The 17,054-nt window shown below is 39.4% G+C and overlaps 1 protein-coding gene across 1 annotated transcript; it reads left to right on the plus strand.

The window, feature by feature from the left end:
• Positions 1 to 1,361: 1,361 nt before the first annotated feature.
• On the plus strand, positions 1,362 to 16,880 carry ppp2r2aa (protein phosphatase 2, regulatory subunit B, alpha a). The gene is made up of 10 exons (XM_073868126.1): positions 1,362 to 1,652; positions 2,110 to 2,181; positions 2,902 to 2,999; positions 5,073 to 5,238; positions 10,508 to 10,616; positions 11,010 to 11,191; positions 12,650 to 12,814; positions 13,051 to 13,220; positions 13,829 to 13,920; positions 15,690 to 16,880. The coding sequence occupies exons 1-10, from the start codon at positions 1,646 to 1,648 to the stop codon at positions 15,976 to 15,978; spliced, it is 1,350 nt and encodes a 449-aa protein (XP_073724227.1). The 5' UTR covers positions 1,362 to 1,645; the 3' UTR covers positions 15,979 to 16,880.
• Positions 16,881 to 17,054: the final 174 nt, after the last annotated feature.

Here is a 17,054-nt window from a genome sequence, read left to right on the forward strand (position 1 = left end):
GCGCTTTTAACAGACCTATGGCCATCCAAAGCGCTTTACAATTAGCTTCACATTCACCCATTCACGCGCACATTCATACACCGACGGCGGTGTCAGCCATGCAAGGCGCCAGCCAGCTCGTCGGGAGCAACTGGGGTTAAGTGTCTCGCTCAAGGACACTTCGACACTTGGTCCGGTGGAGCCGGGGATTGAACCACCAACCTTCCGGTTGGTAGACAACCTACATGAACCACTGAGCCACTGCCGCCCCTTTTTGATGTCATCCGCGTGTCAAGCCTTGTATCTTCTGTCATACCTGCAGAACACCTGTGTTTTTTTTAAGCAAGAGCCAGCGTCTGTTTCAGTTTTGGGGCATGACACTGAAGATAAAACATTCACCTCGATCCTGCAGTGTCCAAAACTCGTTTGCGTTTTCCTCATTTCCTCAGTTTCATCCCCCTCTGTCGCTGTTCCTGATGTTCATCAGTCAATCCTACAAACCACTAGGGGGCGCACACTCGGCTTCCATAGAAAGACTCGTCGGTGGCTTTTTCGACTTCGTGCGGCGCTGCAAGAATCGACTGGCAGATGACGTCAAAAAACCGCGAGAGCGATTCGAGAAATCAAACAGAGGAGTCTGCTTTCAAATCGCTCTCGCGGAACTTTGACGTCATCCGCCTGTCAGTTCTTCCGGCGCCACATAAAGTCAAACAAGCCTATTTTTTCAAGCAGCATTTAGAAATATCAAATACAAAATTACAATATGTCATCTCATATGCCAGTTGTAGCTATTGAAAAGGTTAAGAGTTTTCACAGCTTTTCTATTAGAAGAACAAGATATCAAATCTATAAACTTTTACATTAAAACAACTTGCTCTCACTTAATTTAGACTTTAGTATCAAATATTTGGCCAGTAAGTTAACACGATTAAACAAAATATCTGACTCCTCAAAAAACAAGAATTACCCATTAAAATGTCAGACACATCAGGAATTATCTGATGCTTAATACATTTTACTTAGGATATTTTTGAGGATTTTAAATATATCCAACATCTTCAAAAATGTCTGCAAATTTTATATTCCACAACCCATAAGCATACTGCTGTATGTACATATTTATAAATATATATAGTGTGATGCTGATTGTGTTTTTCAGTGTACTAAACCTTGCATAGATATTAACACTGTTTTACTGTGTAACAATGCATTATTTCAAATGGTTTATGTAATGTCTGGCAACTTGTGTTATATTTTAATTATCTGTAGTTTTTTTATTATCATTTTGTAATATTTTTCATTCTCAGGTTTCTTCTTTCTAAAAACCAATAATGTACTAAAACCCTTTACTATGGTTGCTGTGGTAATGTAGGGTTGGATGATGACCGCACGTCGTCGCTGTCGAGCGTTTTGCGTGAGCCGTGACGTCACCGGACCACGCACATCCAACGCGTGTGCGTGGGAAATGTTTCCTGTGCGGGTCTGATAGAGCTAAACACGCGGAGGGAATAATGATATCAAATCACCTTCGCGCACTCATTTTAAAATAATCATCCTCGTGTTGCTAAAATACATATTTTTACAATTACCGCGTGAGAACAAACAGTCGCTTGAAAATCAGCATCGGACACAAAAAGGCCCAGGACTGAATCTCATCCATCCCAGCATGGACGGTACGTTCAACTTTCATTTACTTTCATTCGTTTAATGAATACATACACGTATATACGTTGCATTGTAGTCATGTATGTATTTCGAGAGCTTTTTGTGTTATATGTCGTTTTCAATGTTTCATGGTTTAATGTTCAGGGAGCGGTATGTTTTCATGTTACATTTAACCAGTCTCTGAATCGCATTTGCTGCTTATATGGAGATGATGTCCCACCTCTGTGTTGTTGTGTATGTGCATGTCATTAGATGGTCAGATGTTTGGCACAGGGCTGGGACTCAGTCCACATCAGCAGCTCTCCTCCAAATCTATGCCATTTAGTGGATGTTTTAAACGATTTACTATAAATCCTATATAAAGATATCGTTGTTTAGGGAAGATACTTGTGTTAGTGGATAGGGACAGGCTTTAAATGTGGTCTTCCTGTTGGACATACAGTGTAAATGTCTCTTCGGTTTCAGGGGATGGAGATGGTCCGAGCCGCTGGTGTCTGTCCCAGGTCAAAGGTGCTGTCGATGATGACATAGCCGAAGGTAAGACACATTTTGTTAAACTGGTTAGCAGGGTAAAACATATTTCCACAATAGCTTTTTTTTGACCAACTAAATTGTATTAAATTTGAATGAAATCAGTGTGTATGCGTCCATGAACTTCTGTATTTTTGTTTTTGGTTGACGGTGATTTCTTAAGGCACTAGTTGTACTGCAGTGCTTTTTACATATTGTAGTGTAGTGTTTTTTCTAGGTTTACTAACCGTAAGCTCTTTAAATGAAAGTAAACGTCTGTACCCAGAAAACATAAATGACTAAACTGTGTAAGTTATTTGAGAAGATAAAAGACCTGTTTTGTGTTGTTGCTTTGATTTTATAATACATTGAAATAAATGAGTGGACTTTTTGTTGCAAATGCATGAATTACGAGACATAATATGCTTTATGAAATTATAAAAGGGGAAGTTTGTGAATGTGTAAAGGATCTGTTCTTTGAGTCAGAACATGGCACTGCCCAGCACCACACTGCTGCCCGCCACAATAACACGAGAGAGATTGTCATTGTGAGGGAGTACAGGGGTGGGCCGGTTGGGTTTGTTGGATGGTACTGTGCGTACAGATGCCCAAGATGCCTGTAATGCCAGGCTCTGCGTGTGCCTGCCCACACACGCACAAGTCTTTTATTATCTCAAAAATATTCAGGGAAACAATATGGTCACATAGACGTTGTTTTCAATAATTCAGCATTGTGTGTGTGTCCAGCTGACATCATCTCTGCGGTGGAGTTCAATCATTCTGGAGAGCTGCTGGCCACTGGAGACCGGGGTGGGAGAATAGTGATCTTCCAGCAAGAACAAGAGGTTTGACGACAACTAGACCAGCCTTCATTTCCATAAAACGCTACAGTTAAAGGCACAGTGCAGCCAAAATGTACATTTATATTTGTGAGCCGTGCTGGCAAAATGAGTTATTAATATTTTGACATTCTTCATTAAAAATCGGAAAATTAAAGAGCTATACATGTTTAAAGTTGTCAGAGTCAAAGTACATACCCCAAGGTAAACGATGGCGCGAGTTATCGTTTCCAATGTAAATCTCTTTTCTTGGACTGCAACAAACACACGGTAGGCAACAGTTTGGTGATGTAGACAAGACCGACATTATCATAATTCCTCCCGCTTTGACTGACAGCCTGTAAGTTAACTTCTGTCAGCATTGCATGGTGAGCGAATCTTTTAAACATGGTAAGGAGCGTAATTATTTTCAGCTGATGTCAGAGGTATTCAGGCCAATCACGACGTACAGATTAGCTGGTCAATCAGGGACACGGTGCTTTTCAGATCGATGAGTTTTGCACAAAATCGATGCATTTGAGGAAGGCAGGATATCTGAAGCTACAAAAATGTAAAGTATGTGGAAAATAATGTTTTTTGGTAATGAAATAGGTGCTCTTTAAAGTGCTACTGTAATGCAAGGATCTAATATAATGTTACACATCAGATATTAACAGTTAACCAAACATTCGCTTAAGACATAACAAATTATATCTACGTGAATTATTGTCATAAGAGATATTTTTAAAACTGTAATTCTGTATGTGTGTATATATCGAGGGCGTGCACTTGCGTGTCTGTGCATGTTTGGATTTGTCAGTCAGTGCAAGGAAGATCATTTTCATGTCTTGCCGCTCTTAATAACTCTTTTAACATCATGCAAGCCCTGCAATCTATTTAACTCTTGCCTGTTTAAAACCAAAATGTCAAACGCGCATGTGGATAGACACTCATCTTTGTATTAGATTAAGCATTTAGGATGGTACAGACTCTTTTGATGGCTTCAGAAAACGTACAAATAAAGATCATTTTTTAATGACTATTTAGAGCATTGGGATCGCAAGAAGAGGGGCTTAAAGGCGGGGTGCATGATCTCTGAAAAACAAAGTTGACATTTGAAATCACCTAAACAAACACGCCCCTACCCCAATAGAATCTGGACCTTCTTTTGATAGACCCGTCCCACACGTACGCAACCTAGGCAACGATGTCGGTTAGTAGACTTACTGCTGTTTGGCTACAAGTGTGTTTTGGTAGTCGGCCTGACTCCCTTTTCCAAAGTGTTTTTCAAAAATCATGCACCCCGCCTTTAATGTACTCATGAAACCTTAATTTCGACTAAAATTGACATTTATACTCTCTTTTCCCTCTAGCTCAGAATTAGACGATGTGCCATCTGACCAGTGGCGGCTCGTGACTGCTCTTCCGATGGGCGCAAAATCAAAATATGTATTCATAGTGTCATGTGTGTTTTCAAAATATGTGTTTGTTGTGTCGTGTGAACCATGTACATCACGTGTCTTGTCAAAATAAGTGCCTGCTGCACACGCGTCAAAACCGTTTGTTAAAAGAGACGCTCATGTTCACAAAATACGCGCAAGACACTCCCTTAACGGTACACTCTGATAACGCATGAGATTATGCGAGTATCTGGCAAACACGACAACATTTTATCATAAACCCTTTAGACGCGTCTTCAGCAGGCACTTATTTTGACATGTGATGCACATAGGATCACTCAACACGATACGAACCACACACATGATGGGCTACATAAATGTGGTGACGAACTTCGCATCGACCGCCCTCGAAAAATAAGTCACTGGCCGCCACTGATTCTGACGTATTTTGCCAGCACGGGTCTCATTTATGCATTTGACCGATGTATCCAAACAAAGTGACTTAACAATATACATTTTATCAGTATGTGTGTGTTCCTGAGAAAGTGATGCTCTACCAGCTAAGCTACTGACAATGATAATGTTGCATTGCTTTACATGATACATTTGTATCCTAGATTTTTTAAAATTTAACTATGCAGACAGTCTGCAACAGTAGTTGCATGTTTAACAGGTCATGTGACACGTCTTTTTTTTCCAGAGTAAGAACCTTCCTCAGTGTCGTGCGGAGTATAACGTCTACAGCACGTTCCAGAGTCACGAGCCCGAATTCGACTATTTGAAGAGTCTGGAAATCGAGGAGAAGATCAATAAGATCCGCTGGCTTCCCCAAAAAAATGCTGCCCATTTCCTGTTGTCAACGAATGGTGAGCTGATGGACACAATGAGCGTGTTTACGTGCACTTTTAGGTGGGATGCTCTGATCGATTGGCCGTAGATTTGTATTGGTCGATCATTGCATTAAATTACTCGATCTGTACCGGCTAAATTTGCCGATCTCATGAACCGATCTTTCTATTTACTTTTGTTATCATATGGCTGATTGCAGTGCAAGCATTTTTACAACCCGATGCTAATGTGTGGCCTGCAAATTTGTATTTCTCTCTGCCTTTAAAGAGAGATATGTGTATTTTCTATGAGGACACACTCTGGTGTGTCTTCACATCCCCATTAAACAGCTTATACAACATACATCTATCGCTGACATTGCATCTTAGGGCCTTTTTACACCTGGTCACTTCATGTGTTTTCTCTGATCGGATAGCTGATTTGTTAAAACTGTTCCATTTACATTTGGCCACATAAATGCGTATTGGGAAAACGGATATGAATCCGATCTTTTACCCCCGCCCAAAATGCAAATACACTATTTATTGCTCCGCCTTAAAAAACTTAAGATGACGTTTATGCAACAATAGGCAGCAATTGTACTGTATATTGGGCAGGGGACACGCGTCTCCTTGCTCGGTATGAGCTGAAGCTCGCAGTACAGCGCAGCAGGAGAGTGCCAGCGCGGTGATTTAATGCAGATCCATGACAGGAAAAGCATTCACAAAACTCTCAAAGTTGTATTTCTTTGTTTAATATCATTTGAGTTTGTCATTAGACTCTTTTATTGATTCTAGGAAGCTTTTTTACCCGCTGTCATTACTCCATATAGCAATAAGCGTGTCGTCTTTGTTTGTTTGGCGTTCTTCCGGCTTACTTGCGAATGACGTGCTTACATTTGGGAGGAGTAAAGCGCTGATGTATGTGTATGTAACACTTCTCTAGTTTTGTCTAAATTGCGTCCCAGACCACCTCCTGAAGTGGTTTGAGCGATCGGATTTAAATCCGTCTCGAAAACGTTTCAGAGGGCATTTACACCTGGTCTTTTTTACGATCAGATAGCTATCCGATCAGAGAAAACCCATGAAGTGACCAGGTGTAAAAAGCCCCTAAAAGGGACACTCTACTTTTTTTGAAAATATGCTCACTTTCCAGCTCCCCTTGAGTTAAAGAGTTTTACTGCTTTAGAATCCATTCAGCTGATCTCTGGGTCTGGCGCTAGCACTTTTAGCATAGCTTAGCATAATCCATTGAATCTGATTAGACCATTAGCATCGCGCTCAAAAGTAACCAAAGAGTTTTGATATTTTTCTAGTGGTGCACGATATATCGGCCGCCGATATAATATCGCGATCGCAAAGGCAATGCCGGTAGATTGCACATAAGTTAACTGTGTATCCTTATGCTGCTCAATGCCTCCAAGAGTAATTGTGACACACCTAAGTCTTGAGTTGCTGTGCCTTTCTTTTCAAATGTGTTTTTATAAATCTTATGCCTGCCCGCCAGAGCATGTGAGCGGTGCGGTAATATTTCCATCAGAGCGCATTTCCGAAATTTCCGCTCTGCTCGCTCAATACGCTCAGCACCGCTCGCTCATCCCAGAATGCCCTTTGGTAATTTGCTAGTTCGAGAATCTGTAAAAATGGCTAGCAATAAGTTATGGAGTTCAAATATTGTTTTAATGAAGTCGCCAGCCTTACATAGAAATGAAAGAAATGAAACTAAGATGACAGAATAACTGTAGTGTCGTCTGCATCTAGATGCAGTTTTAAAGATTAAAATTAGGCTACTTTAATCTAACTGATCAACACAAATACAAAGCGCCATAATATAGGCTAACTGATTGCTTACCAGCATTAAAACCACTTAAAATAAGAACCTTTATAGTTCTCCGCTCCGTGGATGAGGGTAGCTTCAGCCAAAAACGCATTTAATATTAACTGACTGAACACTGGACTCTTCCCTGGACATTTAGATATTATTTTTTTCATCAACAGCATGCGTGGAGCATTATAAACATTGATGATAATCTGCCGACTCGACTGATTCAGCACGTCCTCTATTTTACAGAGAGTTCGCATAATTAACGGCTTTTCATTCGGTCCGTGTGAGCTAAACATTTTTGTGCTATAATTTGCTCTCGCGGCTATATTTCTAAATATTTTTGACCAAGTAACACTCGGGATAAAATGTAAGTTGTTTTAGATAGCATTAAAGCTTCTGAAATGATGACAAATCAGTCTGACTAAAATGATATATCCAGATGAATTTAGCCAAAATAATGATTTATTCGTTTTCATACTATATAGATACACGTTAATTTATCTACCAATATACTATTGAAAATGCCATAAATAAATACTCATGGCCTTCTGTATTGCATTCGTTTTGTACATTTACAGGTTCATAAATACTGTCTAATTTTAATTTCTTTAAGACAGAGCTGTGTTCTGTATTTACTGATGCACTGTAAATTTGCACTTTAAAAACCTTCTTGTTAAGAAATTGTTCTTCAATTTATTTTAGTTTTTTCAAATAATATATTTATATAACAGAATAGTTTGTTAATCTTTCTCATAAGGGGAACGAATTATTATAATATTTCGTAATTACATATTACATTTATTATTACTTAAAATTAGTAAAACATGTGAATGTCGTGGACACAATTTGTTAATTTTAATTATATCCGGAGCTCCGTATCAGTTAAACTATAATAGCCAACACACAACTGCGATTTATCAGCTAATACTTTAATTAAATGCAATTATCCAAGAAAACAATTAGGCTTACTAAAAAAAATTATATCGGAGCGGGATCTGAGCGGGAATTGGTTTATTTGCGAGCGTGAGCGGAAAGTTAACGGAGCGCTTGCTTGGGCGGTGAGCGCTTTAACAGTAGAGCGGAATATTTAGCGGAGCGTCACACCGCTCTGCTTCACTCACATGCTCTGATGGTGGACAGCCCTAAATCCAATGTAGAGATATATGCAGTATAGTCCACGCATTTAAAGTGTTTTTAGCATGTAAAACTTGTCGGCTAAAAGTCTGGACACCGCTGTCTTAGAGTAATTGTGAAACACAAAGTCTTTTTGAGTTGCTGTGCTTTTCTTCTCAAATGTGTTTTTATAAATCTTATGCCTGCCCGCTGCAGTGTAAACTTCCGACATTTACCAGGATGCAATCGCATTCTTTCCTTCATGCAGCTGATGCACGCGCCCGGTGTGTGTACGCGCGCCCGAGCGAACGAGGGAGGAAGAGAGAGAGAGAGAGAGAGAGAGAGCTGCAGCATTGTGCTGATTTATATGCTTCTGATACTATTGTCATTTTCTTTCTAGTTTGTTTTACTAAACCGTGTCTCTGCTATTTTATACAGTACTCGACATGAACTCCAGGATTTTTTTCAACTTCTCAAAAAAAATAGAGTAATGGTGACAGCCCTAAATCTAATGTAGAGATATATGCAGTATAGTCCACGCATTTAAAGTGTTTTTTTTAGCATGCAGATCTTGTCAGCTTTATCATTTTAAAAGTAGATCACCACACAAAAAAGTCTGGACACCCCTGCTGCTGTATGCAATGAGAGTGAGGGCCGGGTGATACGAGGGGGAGTTCGGGACAAATTGTTCAACACAACCAATTTGATCACCCACTTAAAAAATAAGCATCCCGAAGCTTACAAAGAATAAGCTTACATATCAATCAGCTAATTGATGACATTTTGCACATGGGTAAAGGTGCCCAATCAGTCATTTCTGGGAATAAATTACAAAAGTAATTTTTTTTTTTGGAAAATAGCTCTTTATTTGATTATCATTAAAATGTGTTTTTTATACAGAGATATCGGCAAATATCGGTATCGGCCATAACAGACAAGGGTCATATCGGTTATCGGCATCGGCCAAAATTTTCACATCGGTGCATCACTATATTTTTCCAATTTAAAACTTGCCTCTTCTGTAGTTACATCGTGTGCTAAGACAGACGGAAAAATTAAAAGTTGCTGTTTTCTAGTCAGATATGGCTAGGAACTATACTCTCATTCTGGCGTAATAATCAAGGACTTTGCTGCTGTAACATGACTGCATCAGGCGTAGTGATATTACACACTGCCCGAAAATAGTCCCCTTGGTAACTTTCAATAGATGGTGACTATTTTCGGGCATTGCATAATATCATTGCTGCTCTTGTCTGCGGCCTGACAGCCTGTCATTCAGCGCGACAGAGCAAACTTCTCTCGCTTCTTAAAGATACAGTAACCTAATTCATTTGTCAATAATACTAAATAGAAAATCACTCTATTTTTACTTTATAAGAATGCATCTATATATTTAAAGGTATTGCGGAGGATTTTCTTTTTCCGGGTGGATCATTAAGACTATTGGTCCTCCTAGTTGTCAATCAGGAGTGTTGCGCAATTGCATTTTTTAAAAATGTGGAGAAGGCGGTTCTTTTCTAAAATTCGAGAAAATCCTCCGCTATACCTTTAATTCATACACTGAAGACTGTACAGTGGTTTATTTTCATTACTTTAAAAAAGGCACAAGCCTTTATATAGGCATATTAAATTGCTCTTTGTAGAATGAAAATTTGTTGTTCTTATTTGATTCTCTAAAAAACAATAATATACCTGATTAATATAATTAATATAAATAAGGCAACATCTGTGCTATTACTTTATCTAGAAAACAGGTTAACAGTTATGTGGCATTCACACCAGCCTCAGAAGAGTGATTAACATCTTAAGTCAATATAATTTGCACGTGATCCTCGCGAGTTGAAAAATCTTAACTTTGACGGATATTTGTGCCGCGTTAACCAATCAGGAGCTTGCTCTAGTAGTGACGTGATTACAGGAAGTGAGCTGAGGCTGAAGAAGCCCCTCCCATGACGCAAATATCGTAGTGAATGTGTAGAATGACTAGAATTTCACACGCAAATGAAGCAAGTAAACTCAAAATGTTTAAGCGTCACAACTACGCGCGAATAGCGCATCCGCGTCTGGTGTGAATGTCACATTAAAGTCATCAAAAATTTACATATTAGCTTGAAGAATCAGTATCGGTCAATCATGACAACAAGATATCGGTACTTCGTATCGGCTGCAAAAATCCTGATTTGAACATCCCTACTTTAAGGGCATGTTTATAATGCTTCGGGACTTTGCCAAATATCAAAATGACCCCAAGATTTACTCGCCCTCAGGCAATCCGAGATGCATATGTTCATCATCTTTCAGACAAACATTTTTACTATACTAAAATATGCTGAAGATTACTTAATGTTTCATTTTATTTCCTGCATGCAGATAAAACCATCAAGCTTTGGAAGATCAGTGAGAGAGACAAGAGACCTGAGGGGTATAATCTGAAAGAAGAAGACGGACGTTACCGTCATCCATCTTCTCTGACGACGTTACGGGTGTGTGCAGACTCATTCACAGTCTTATTATACAGTCTTAAAGGCTTTGTTTACACCTGGTATTAGATGTGTTTTGGTCGATCGGATCACAAGTGGACGAGAAAGACGCATTCCCATTCACACCTATTGTTTTAATCCATCTCTTTTGACCGCTTCTGTCCTGATTACTTCGAGGGGATGGTCGCTAAAGCACTTGCGGGAGAAATGCACTAATCACATGATCACATGATGTGGGTCTTCACGTTCGAATGTGTTTTCGGCTACCTCTGAATGGAGGAGCTCATCTGTATTTAGTGTCGTCCACTTGTGATCCGATCGACCATAACGCATATCTTAATACCAGACTTTATTTATATGCTTGCTCTTATAAACATGATGGTTGACTTTTCACGGGTTCCAGTATTCCAGCCTATGGATCTGATGGTTGAAGCGAGTCCACGGCGGGTGTACGCCAATGCTCACACGTACCACATCAACTCAATCTCGGTCAACAGTGACCACGAGACCTATCTCTCTGCCGACGATCTCCGGATCAATCTATGGCACCTGGACTTCACCGACCGCAGCTTTAGTATCCTATTTGTCCACGTGTAATTATAGTCATGCTAATAACAGGAATTACTGTCTTTTGTTATCCAGGTAATAGTATCGAGAAAGTATGCATCGCCCACTGATATTGTTATGTGTATTGCAGAACAAAAACATCAAGTGCTTTTCCTAAATGCCAAACTCTGATTGACTAACTTTACACAATTTCGCATTTATTTATATAGCATTTATGCAACACTTATCCCAGCTGGAAATGCAACTGAAGAATATTTAGCATAGTTGCTTTTTTGATGTGAGGACAACGTTACGAGAATGCTTAGCTAAAGTGTCTTTAATCTAGATTTTAACTGGGAAAGTGTCCCGAGTTTAGGAGTAATGTAGTGTTCCTGTGAGCGGGATAGCGTTGCATTACCAGCGGGAACACGCAAAGGGATTAAATGTGCACTACTTTGTAATGCACTGCCTTGGTTAAAAGCAAATGTGCAAATGCGTAAAGGTGCAAAAATGCTCTACCTCCTTTGTTGGAGTTTGCTATCCTAGACGGCGCTATGAAAAGTCCAATGTTTTGCAAGCGTGAGGGATTGTGGTGCAATATAAGATCGGCGTAATACACCGAAGCTTAACCATTTAAGGCCTTATACTGTATGTAAATATCTTTGATACAGGACTTAATAGGTAACCAGAGGATTATATTGGGGTTATATGCCATTTCAGAGGGTCAGAGTACAAAGGGTTTTATGAGTCCCATCCTCCTAAACTGAGAGCACTGCTGCTACTTTTACAGTAGAGTATATACTGCACATTCCCACTTTGATTTCAGACATTTCTTCTCTCTGTTTAAAGGCACACTGATTCTCATTTTAAGTGAATGAGCTTTAAATGGGCAGCTCTTTCAATTAAAGTGCACCTATTATGCAAAATCCACTTTTAGAAGTGGTTTGGACATAAATGTGTGTTGGCACTGTGTGAACACAGCCACTCTACAAAGAAAAAAATCCACCCTCTCCTTTTTTAATCCACATTAAACTCTCATTAGACATGCCATTTTGATTCTCTTGTTAATGTGATGTCACACTGATGAAGCCCCACCCACGGCCACTGACAGACAGAGTTGCCTTACTATAGTTTTGTACTGTACACTCAATAGTAAGATACTATCGTCTCCGACTGTGTCTTCACAAGAATCAGATCTATTTTAATTGAAAGCACTCACTGTCTCTGTTTGTAAGGGAGTGAGGAGCTTTAACTCGTTTGCATTTAAAGGTACAGACACACAATTTTTTTTTTGCTCTCACCCAAATAGTTGCACTTTGGACATTTTGGGTATTTTGAGCTGAAACTTCACAGACCCATTCTGAGCACACCTGTGCCTTATATTACATCTTGTAAAGTGGGCATAATAGGTGCCCTTTAAATAAAATGTAGATTTCTTACTTGCATTTGAACCGCCGTTTACTTCTTAACCACTGACCGCTCTCAGACATCGTTGATATCAAGCCAGCTAACATGGAGGAGCTGACGGAGGTGATCACAGCGTCAGAGTTTCATCCGCTCCAGTGTAACACGTTTGTGTATGGCAGCAGTAAAGGCTCAGTACGGCTGTGTGACATGAGGGCGTCTGCTCTGTGTGACCAACACTCCAAATGTAAGTGTCATAATCCATTTATTACCTTCTCATGTCTTACAGTTTCTTACAAACATGACATCAACAGTTGTGTGGTCTAAAATTATGCTGACCGCAGCTTCTGCAAAAGCTTTCAATACTATTTCTGTGGAAAAAAAATTTGAGGATCTTTTTGAGTTTTTTGTCAGTGTTGAATGATCAACACTCCGAGGCACACTTATCTTGCATTAACCAGTTTCTCACGTTTGTTATTGTAGTGTTTGAGGAACCTGAGGACCCCAGCACGCGGTCCTTCTTCTCTGAAATCATCTCATCCATCTCAGATGTCAAGTTCAGTCACAATGGGCGTTACATGATGACCAGAGACTATCTGACGCTGAAGATCTGGGACCTTCACATGGAGAGCCAACCTGTGGAAACACACCAGGTACAGTATGATGGCACCTGTTAAATTGTGGGATTTTTGTTGTTTGCACCAAAAAATATTTACACTGGACATTTTAAAGAGAAATATGATGCATTAACCACTAGGTGGCACCTGGAATTCAATTCTTCTGTATACTCGGAAGGTTTTCAAGTGCAGGGGTTTTCAAACTGGGGTCTGGGGATGCCCAGGGGTCACCAAGAAGGTTCCAAAGGGTTCCCATGAAATGTTTTCTTTCCCATGAAATGTTTCTTTATAAAAATGTGGATATATATTTTAGGAAAGGGGTCCGCTATTGTGCATTTGAAAAGAATAAGATGTCATTTTGAATGTTAAAGACACAATGATGAGACATTTCAACACATTTATCTATTGTAACTCGATATGTTTTTAAGTGAGAAAGAAATAATGGCTGTATATTTATAAAATAATTAATACCAAACACATGCTTATTGTGAGCAGAAGTGCGTCATTAGCTGAAGCAGGCGTACAGGCTTATTATATCATATTAATTGGCAACTGAGTGGATGTTATAATAAAAACATGCATGATTTGTAATATTCATAAAGTTGAGAAGTTTGTTTGTGTGACACTATTTTGTCTCTCCGCAGGTCCACGGTTATCTTCGAGGTAAACTTTGCTCACTGTATGAGAACGACTGTATCTTTGATAAGTTTGAATGCTGCTGGAGGGGCGATGACAGGTGAGATGATGTTTTGTAGATGTGACTCATGACTCAGGATCATTATAACGTGAACTAAGCATGTTAATAACTTCAACACATTTTGATAATGTTCTGTTTGGCATGATAAAAGCAAACACTGTGCTGAAAGACAGGGATGCTCTTTTACGGCTGTATCATTGTGACCCAAAGGGGTCTTATCCTTTTATCTTTGACTAACATACTGCTGACATATAAACCCTATTCAAACAGCACTTTGGTCCCAGAAAAACCGTAAAATTGGAAGAGAGGCTTCTGTGTGAAAACAAAACGTCCCGTAAATGTTTTGGGATCACTCCCATAAAGAGGACCTAGAAACATTGCCGTAACAAACACGGAAAGCATTCTGTGTAAACAAGAAGTAAAAACAATGTCGTAAGGGGGGTGCCGTAGTGAGGACACGCTTGTCATTGTAGCAAAAAAGCAGAGATTAGGGAGCTTGTCACTATCCGTGCCAAAGCTGAGATCATTCACCAGCATTACAGAACAGTGCATCACGCGCTCCTTATGATCTTGACATAAACAAAAATTCATGCACGTGGTTTCTAGATAGAGAAACTTCAGACGCGGTACTTAAATATAGGACTTTAAATACATCGCCTGTGTTTATGGGATCATTATGGTATGTGTATGAATGCATGCACAGATTCCGGAAAATCATTGTCATTGTGAATGAACCAAAAATTCAACAATTCCAGACAAATCCCGGGACGCATTTTCCATGTATTTTCCGTAATCTCTGTGTAAAAAGGGCTGTAAAAACAAAAATTCTAGTAGGGCTGCATGTTTTGTAATGTGACTACTACGGGTGCACACATAGCGATGTTTATGCCAAAGCAATATATTGTGCAGCCCTAATATTAACTCCAACTAATTATACAGAGCTTTCTTAAGGAGACACTCCACTTTTTTGGGGGTATGCTTATTTTCCATTTCCCCTAGAGTTACATTTGACTTTTAACATTTGGGAGTCCATTCGGCTGATCTCCGGGTCTGGCCGTGCCACTTTTGGCATATCTTGGCATAATCCATTGAATCTGATTATTAGACCATTAGCATCACGCTAAAGAATATCCAAAGAGTTTTGATATTTTTCCTATTTAAAACTTGACTCTTCTGTAGTTAAATCGTCTACTAAGACCTACTAAAAATTAAATGTTGCTATTTTCTAGGCAGATATGGTTAGGAACTATACTCTCATTCTGGTGTAATAATCAAGGACTTTGTTGCTGTAACATGGCTGCAGCAGGTGTTGTGATATTACGCAGCGCCTGAAAATAGTCCCCTTGGTTACTTTCAATAGCACGGGACTATTTTCGGCAGTGTGTAATATCACTACGCCTGCTGCAGCCATGTTACGGCAGCAAAGTCCTTGATTATTACACCAGAATGAGAGTATAGTTCCTAGCCATATCTGCCTAGAAAATAACAACTTTTAATTTTCCGTTGGTCTTAGTACACGATTTAACTACATAAGAGTCAAGTTTTACATAGGAAAAATATCCAAACTCCTTGGTTATTTTTTAGCGCAATGCTAATGGACTAATCAGATTCAATGGATTGTGCTAAGCTATGCTAAAAGTGGTACTGCCAGAACCGAAGATCAGCTGAATGAATTCCAAAATGGGAAAGGGTCAAATGTTTAACTCTAGGGGGGCTGGAAAATAGGCATATCTTCTAGGAAAGTGGAGTGTCCCTTTAAGACTGACCAACCAGTTCATTTCTAACATGCAATCTCCTCTCTGTTACAGTGAGGTAATGACAGGCTCCTATAACAACTTCTTCCGGATGTTTAATCGCGACACCCAACGGGATGGGACCCTGGAAGCCTCTTGGGAAAACTGCTCCCCAGGCTGCCCAGTCAAGACCTGGCGGGTGTGCGCGGGAAGCAGGCGTAAGAGGAACGAGATCGGAGTGGACTGCCTGGACTTCAGCAGAAAGATCCTCTACACCTCCTGGCATCCTCAGGATAACATTGTTGCCTTGGCAACAGTCAATAACCTTTATGTATTCCAGGAGAAACTGAATCAGGAATTTTAATCTGGTTAAGGAGTTAGACAGGATTCGTTCTAAACTAGTATCCATGCACAAACTCTCCGGAAAATCATATTAACCTCTGTAGTCTGGGAAAAACTTTTGGATTATTATGTACGTTGAAACACTGTCGACTGAAAGAAGGGGTTTGTTTCTTTTTGTTTGTTTTTGTTGAGCTGTCATGTTTAGTTTTAAACATCAAGTCATCAGATTCATTGCAGACACGTGTCCCGCAGAATCTAGTTCAGAAAGTTTGCATAATCATGACACTGAATCAGTTGTACGAAACCTTAAAATTCTCATGCACTAATCGCCCCTTGAAAGTTCCTCTCTTCTGAACTCAGGCCTTGTGTGCCAGTAACTCAGTTTAATGCCTGAGATTCGTCCTCAAGTGCAATTGACTTGACGCAGGGTTCCTGAATAACTACATTGTTTCTGATTAAATCCATTATGGGTAGACCAATTGTGGCATTATTTTATGCAATATCTTAATCTTGGTCAAAAAGAGACTTGGTAATTGGTCTCTTACTGTTTTATAGGGAGACGCAAATGTTTTAAGACCTAAGTACGTACATATTTGTGCAGATGTGCATGTTTTATAACGTCTTATGATTTTGGCATCTTGTGTGTGATTTCTTTGCAGCCTTTTAATATGAAATGGGTCCTGTGAGAAGAGAATGCTCTAGATATTTTTATATGAAATATTGTCCTAAACAGTATTTAGTGTGTTTCACGCAGTCATGTTACTGTCTATGAGCTGTTGATTGATGCAGAATGATTCTGTATAATTGAGTGTTTACACGGAGATCAGGCCTGCTGTATATGAACAAACGCTGATGTATGTTTCATTTTGTCCTAATAGTTGTAAAACCCAAATGTAAAATAAAACTTAATTTTAAGACTGAAAATTCATCTTGTCGAATGCATTTTTAGTTAGAGGTCCGTATGTATACTGTTGCAGAATTTATTGTAGTTTACTATAGTAAACTGTGGTAAAATAACTAGATATTATAGTGTTTTTAAACACTGTATACTACAGTATTTACTGCTTCATGTAATACTACAAAATACATGTACTACAT

This window comes from Misgurnus anguillicaudatus, chromosome 5 (assembly GCF_027580225.2).
Source record: "Misgurnus anguillicaudatus chromosome 5, ASM2758022v2, whole genome shotgun sequence".
In the NCBI taxonomy this organism is placed as follows: Eukaryota; Metazoa; Chordata; class Actinopteri; order Cypriniformes; family Cobitidae; genus Misgurnus; species Misgurnus anguillicaudatus.

Excerpts from the sequence above, each read along its gene's own strand:
- ppp2r2aa (XM_073868126.1), top strand. Across the intron at positions 2,182-2,901 it reads CGATGATGACATAGCCGAAG|CTGACATCATCTCTGCGGTG; the intron begins GTAAGACACATT and ends GTGTGTGTCCAG. Across the intron at positions 12,815-13,050 it reads GTGTGACCAACACTCCAAAT|TGTTTGAGGAACCTGAGGAC; the intron begins GTAAGTGTCATA and ends TTGTTATTGTAG.